This window comes from Ailuropoda melanoleuca, chromosome 10 (assembly GCF_002007445.2).
Source record: "Ailuropoda melanoleuca isolate Jingjing chromosome 10, ASM200744v2, whole genome shotgun sequence".
Classification (NCBI taxonomy): domain Eukaryota; kingdom Metazoa; phylum Chordata; class Mammalia; order Carnivora; family Ursidae; genus Ailuropoda; species Ailuropoda melanoleuca.
Window position 1 is genome coordinate 4791434 of NC_048227.1, and position 5777 is coordinate 4797210.

Consider the following 5777-nt stretch of genomic DNA (forward strand, 5'->3'; position numbering starts at 1 on the left):
AAAAAAAAAGGCAAGCTTGAAAATGGGTCTGTTTGTGCCCATCTGGCAGAGCAAGCCTCCTTAGCTTTGGGGCCACTGCAGTCTCCTACTTTTTTCTGTCCTGTACTATTGGCTTTTCAATCTCTCTTATGGCCATCTAACACATAGGCAAAGATGATTTTATGCTCATTATAAATTTCTTCATATTACTTTCACTCTGATAACTTCCTGGGAAAATGCCAGTCTGACAGTGCTATTTGTTTGTGACTTTTTTTTTCCCCCCAACCTGTTTTCTCTGTTTGCTGGCACACTCCACTCTGACTGGCTTAGTACTTGATAGGACCAGAAATCTTTGTGAAAATCCCCTTCTAAAAGCCCCAAATTGCTTTCATCCCTGTACCTTGCTGAGAAAAAAAAAACACACCCACACATTAGCAGATGACGAGAAACATATCTTTATTGGATGAATTTTAAAGGCATTGTCTGCTGAGGGCCTTACAGGAGTCATCAGGGCCTACAGACCACCGAAAATTCATGAATGACTGCCTTATTATCTTGCTAAAACAGGGAGCAATTGCAGAAGCACTGGGGGGGGGGATGAATAAATAAGTTAGGGGGAGGAAGTGGGGTTTCCCATTCCTGGGGCTTTGGAGGCCTTCCGGCTGTCTCAGCTGACTGTCTCTATCTCCACAGCCTGGGGCTTTTAAGAATGCACCATTTCCTGGAATTCTAGAACAGAAGAGGGGAGAAAGCATCAGCGGAGATGGCTGGGTATTTTTACAGACATGTGGCCAGTGGGAGTTCTGAAGAGGAGAGGAAACAGATTGTCAGATGATGGGCTTGGCCCCCTCCAAGGGCACAAAAGGAGGGGGGAAAAATTAGTCACTGACTGCAGATTGAGATGGTCAATAGTGTCCATCTTCCTGCATAATCTAACAGACCACTTCAGCTTTGCAATAGAGCCCCCTGTATTAGAACGTGTGAGCCCAGCCATTGCTGTCTGACAATGCATGGATTTGGTATAATAGCCTCTTAAAATCTGGGATCGCTCAACTCCCTGTCTAGCTACTTTAAGACGGAGATGGGGGGTTTTCTTCCTCTTTTCAGAAGCCATGTTGTGCAGATGTAGGCAACAATTCATAGGGTGGGCCTCGGAACTCACTTTTCTCTGATGAGCTCTAACCTTACCCCCAAGAGTTTATATTACTAAAAGACAATGGTGATAATGATAAACACAAGTACATGTGACTGATTGAAGTTGAAAACTGGGGTTTCGCTTTATATTTATTGGTACACTTTATCTGCAATTTTTTTTTTGTGGTTAGATTTAAATACATCAATCTTCTCTTACCTAAACTATTTTTCTGAGCTATTTATAGAAGTGACATTAACTACTGTGTAGTAAGTTACAGTGGTATAATTTTGGATGGGTTTTTAAAAGGGGGAACTAGGGGCGCCTGAGTGGCACAGCGGTTAAGCGTCTGCCTTCAGCTCAGGGCGTGATCCCGGCGTTATGGGATCGAGCCCCACATCAGGCTCCTCAGCTATGAGCCTGCTTCTTCCTCTCCCACTCCCCCTGCTGTGTTCCCTCTCTCACTGGCTGTCTCTATCTCTGTCAAGTAAATAAAATCTTTTAAATAAATAAATAAAAGGGGGATCTAAACAGGAGTTTTTAATTTCCAGTTAGTCACACCATAAAGACCACGCATATATTCTCCTGAGGTGGCATGCACCGTGTAGCTAAAAAGCATGTAAGCCACATAACTGAACGGGATGAAAATAATCCTACAGCCATGCACCCATACTAAAATTTGAATATAGGGTCCTGCACACAAAAGACTCCATACGCGGTGTTTGATCTACTCTCTAATATTGTCCACTCGGTGGTCTAATGTCTAATAAACCGTGTTTATTTAAACCCTTGAAAGCTAAGAGGCTTTCCTATTCAAGTCAATAGACATTTTGATATGAGACACACTTGAGCACATCAATCCTTCCCTTATTCAGAAGGGCTCAAAGGCCAGTGGTGGCAATTCCTTACATTACTGCTGTGATGCCTAAGGGTGTCTTGCAAATCATTAGCCAGGCCATAGCTAGTCCCCAGGTCAGGTGAAGGGTATTTTCTGGGTCATAGACAGCGACTCAAGGGCCAGATTCTATGGTACATCTGCCGGCATCACATTAGTCTCTGCATACATTGTTGGTATCCTCACAGAAGGCCCATTTTACAGATGAGAAGACTGAAGTTCAAGGTTAAGAGAGGGGGATTTTCACTAACCACGTCTGCCTGATCTCAGGGCCCAAGTCCCCCCGGATTGCTTCCAGAGCTAAATTCTTTTGTGCTGGGTACAGGTGTGGACATACCGTCGGCTCCAATTTTCCCATCTCCGTCATTATCTGCAGCGGCCATCAAAGACTTGGTCTCTGACTCTGTCAGCTCTCTAGCACCACTCTCGAACTTCTGGAGGAAAAACCTGCAGGACAACCAAGATTGATGGCAATTTTCTGCAAGACCACGTGTCTCTGTGCTTACCCTTTTTCTCTTGAAGCAAACCACCTGTTCCTGGCCACGGCGCTATTCTGTCAAAGGTCTTCACAAGCCCCACTTGCCTTCCTTGTAGAAACTACTGGTGGGCATTTTGTTTTTAAAAGTTTTTTTTTTTTTTCCAGAGGGGCACCTGGGGGGCTCAGCTGATTCAGCATCTGCCTCTGGCTCAGGTCATGACCCCAGGGTCCTGGGATCGAGCCCCGCAGCATCGGACTCCCGGCTCAGCGGGGAGCCTGCTTCTCCCTCTGACCCTCCCCCTGCTCAGGCTTGCACTCTCGCAAATGAAAAAAAGAAATAAATTTTAAAATATTAAAGTTTTTTCAGAGTTTTGTTGCTAAGTCCGTTTGCCAAAGAAAAAACCTACAACGAATGAATTTTTGCACCGATAAGCTTCAGTGCTTGTGTCCAGTGCTTCACAAGGATGGATGTGTGGCCCACTGCCTCACGGTCTTCCCTTTCTTGAGGCTCTGTTGAACAACCAGTGTCAACACAGGCCATTGAAGACCTACGGACCAAACTGGCATCCGCGGCTCCCAGCCCACACAGCAACATCAAGGGCACCATACAAACTCAGGACAAAACTCACTTAAGCTCTTCTTCATCCAGATATCCACTCTGGTCATTGTCTATGAACCGAAAAACATCCTTCACCTGACTGGCCGACATCTTGGAGAGGCCCGATGTCTGGAAGAATTTTTGGGGTTCGAAAGTATCTGGGTCTAAAGGACGAAGAGAGGGTTTTTCGGAGGCTCATCAGGTCACATTCTGTATTTGGGCCCATGGGCCGAAACCATAGGTTATCAAAACCCCTCCTCATGATATCATCGAGCTACAGGGATGCTCTATTCTCAGTTTTTAAGAAACACAGGGCTCCTGAGTGGATCAGTCGGTTAAGCATCTGACTCTTGATTTCATCTCAGGTCACGATCTTGGGGTCATGAGATCGATCCCTGCGTTGGGCTCTGCTGGGCAAGGAACCTGCTTAGGATTCTCTCTCTCCTTCTCCCTCTGTTCCTGTCCCCTGCTCCGTCTCTTTCTCTCAAAAAAGAAAAAAAAAAAGAGTGAAAGACAAAGAGGGCTGTGACTAGTGCAAGATTTTGAGGCAGCCAAGACTGGGAGTCTTTGTGATAGATCTCCTGTCTCCTTCCCCACCCTCTCCTCTGTGCCTCCCCCTTCCCTTTGTACAGACTGTGTGTCTGAGACTCCGGCAGGGCTGGTCTGATTGGCTGGGGGAAATGCAGTCTTGCATTCAAACAGGCTACATGGTATCCACACGTTTCTTTTTTCACATCTAGCAAGTTTCTTTCCCCTTACAGCAAGGGAATCTTATGCTCTATAATTGTAGTTATTTCGTTGGTAACAGTTTTACTCTCTGATCCCCTGAATTTTCAGCAAAGTTCACGTTTTAATCTTTGCAGCTTTGCTGGACGTGTGAACAGGTGGGAATCACCCACCCCTGCCCCACTGCCCTTTACCTTGGCACTCCTGCAGGGCTGCGGCAATGTCGTCGGCGCTAAGGACGTCTGTGATGCTCATTTTCCTCCTAGTCACACAGAATAAATGAGATGTGGTCAATGGCAAGCAGGAAGATGCACATCTAGGGGCACTACGCCCTCCTAGGCCCACTGAAACTGTGCATTTGTGGGGAATTGTTCAGTGTGATAAGTGTGGTATTGTATTAAGTGATGGGACAGGAGAGCCACAAACAAACCATACACTGAAAAGATTCCAGTTCCTTTTGTCTCAGTGCCTTCTCCTGAATATTCTTCAAAAACAAAATTTAAAACTACAGCTTAGAGCATGACTTGATTCCACTTTCTTATAAAAATGATATTTGCACGATCGATTGCTTACATAGGCATCTACAAAACATCCAGAAGTAAACCATGTTACAAATGCAATGGTATTTTCATACACTGAAAATGCAATGTTGCCAATTCCACACAGCTCAGGCTACTTGGAGACCTTCTGTGGAAAAGACGATCTCTGTCCTGAAGGATGGGAATCAGAAATATGGAAAGCCCATCTACCAGAGATGAAAGAGACTCCTTTCAGATGTCAAGTCCATGGAGAAAGAGAAATCTGAGCACAGCATGCACCAATCTAATATGGGCACATGTAGGAAAGAAGAGTCTGGGGTCTTGTAGGTCCACCAGCTACTTACTGTTTTAGATTTTTCCCCCAAGAAGAATCAGGAAAAAGAGTTGAAAGAGCACAAAACAGATGTGCTTTTGCTACCTTACTGACCTCCCTTATATAGGATTGAAAAAGTGATAGCAAGAACCTCTTAGATTTCTTTTTCAAGGATCAAGTAGACATAGCTCGAATGTCTTGCTTTGCTAATTAAACCTCTTTTTGTTTCTATTTATATCACAAGGGAATGTGGGTGGGAACAGCCAATTCTTAAAAACAAACCTCAACAAACCTTAACTAAGGTTTCAGTTCTGCAAACGAACCCCACAAGTGGTGTTCCTTAACTAAGGTTTCAGTTCTGCAAACGAACCCCACAAGTGGTGTGGAGAAGAGAGCAGAAAGTTGGTTAAGAGGAGATGGTGGCCAAAATGAAGTGAACATAGTGGGGGCACTCTGTTAACTGAAAAGGGCCCCCCAGGTGTTAGTGGCTGCTATTTGTTGTTGTTGTTGTTTTTTAAGATTTTATTTATTTATTTGACAGAGAGACAGCCAGCAAGAGAGGGAACACAAGCAGGGGGAGTGGGAGAGGGAGAAGCAGGCTTCCAGCCGAGGAGCCTGATGTGGGGCTCGATCCCAGGACTCTGGGATCACGCCCTGAGCGGAAGGCAGACGCTTAAGGACTGCGCCACCCAGGTGCCCCAGTGGCTGCTGTTCGAAGCAGGCCTACTCTTACCCTCTGAAGCCGTAGACATGCGAGGCCGACCTTGGTCCAGAGTTGACAGATTCAAAGTCAGTGTCAGATGGACAGACTCCTCCATCAAAGGGGTGATGCTGGTTGGATGACTTTCCAAAAAAGTCTTGACTTGGATTTTCCCAACGATATCTTAAATCGCGCACACTAGAAAGGCAAAAAGGAGGCAAGCAACCAACCATTCCCAAACCCCATATCTAAAATGTGCAGGAAAAACATGAGGCCAGGATTTGAGACCTCAAGGTTTTTTGCGTTTTGTTTTTGGCTTTCAGCAATTATCTGTTGAGTCCCTATGTAGCCAGCTGCAGGGCTAGACTTTTTTTTTTTTAATTGTGGCTAAAAAATCATGTAACAGAATTTACCATT

At 45.2% G+C, this 5777-nt stretch overlaps 1 protein-coding gene across 3 annotated transcripts; it reads right to left on the bottom strand.

The window, feature by feature from the left end:
* Nucleotides 1–418: 418 nt before the first annotated feature.
* On the bottom strand, nt 419–4859 carry LOC100478359 (oncomodulin). 3 transcript variants are annotated; one of them, XM_034669541.1, is made up of 5 exons: nt 4812–4859; nt 4003–4070; nt 3114–3246; nt 2344–2453; nt 419–708 (listed from the first exon to the last, which is right to left on the bottom strand). In XM_034669541.1, exons 2-5 carry the CDS (start codon nt 4061–4063, stop codon nt 683–685), a joined length of 330 nt encoding a protein of 109 aa, XP_034525432.1. In that variant the 5' UTR covers nt 4064–4070; nt 4812–4859; the 3' UTR covers nt 419–682. The 3 variants fall into 3 exon arrangements, with proteins under 3 accessions (XP_034525432.1, XP_011233466.2, XP_034525433.1); XM_011235164.3 differs by having other exon boundaries at nt 4692–4853; XM_034669542.1 differs by having other exon boundaries at nt 4775–4819.
* Between the last annotated feature and the right edge of the window lie 918 nt (nt 4860–5777).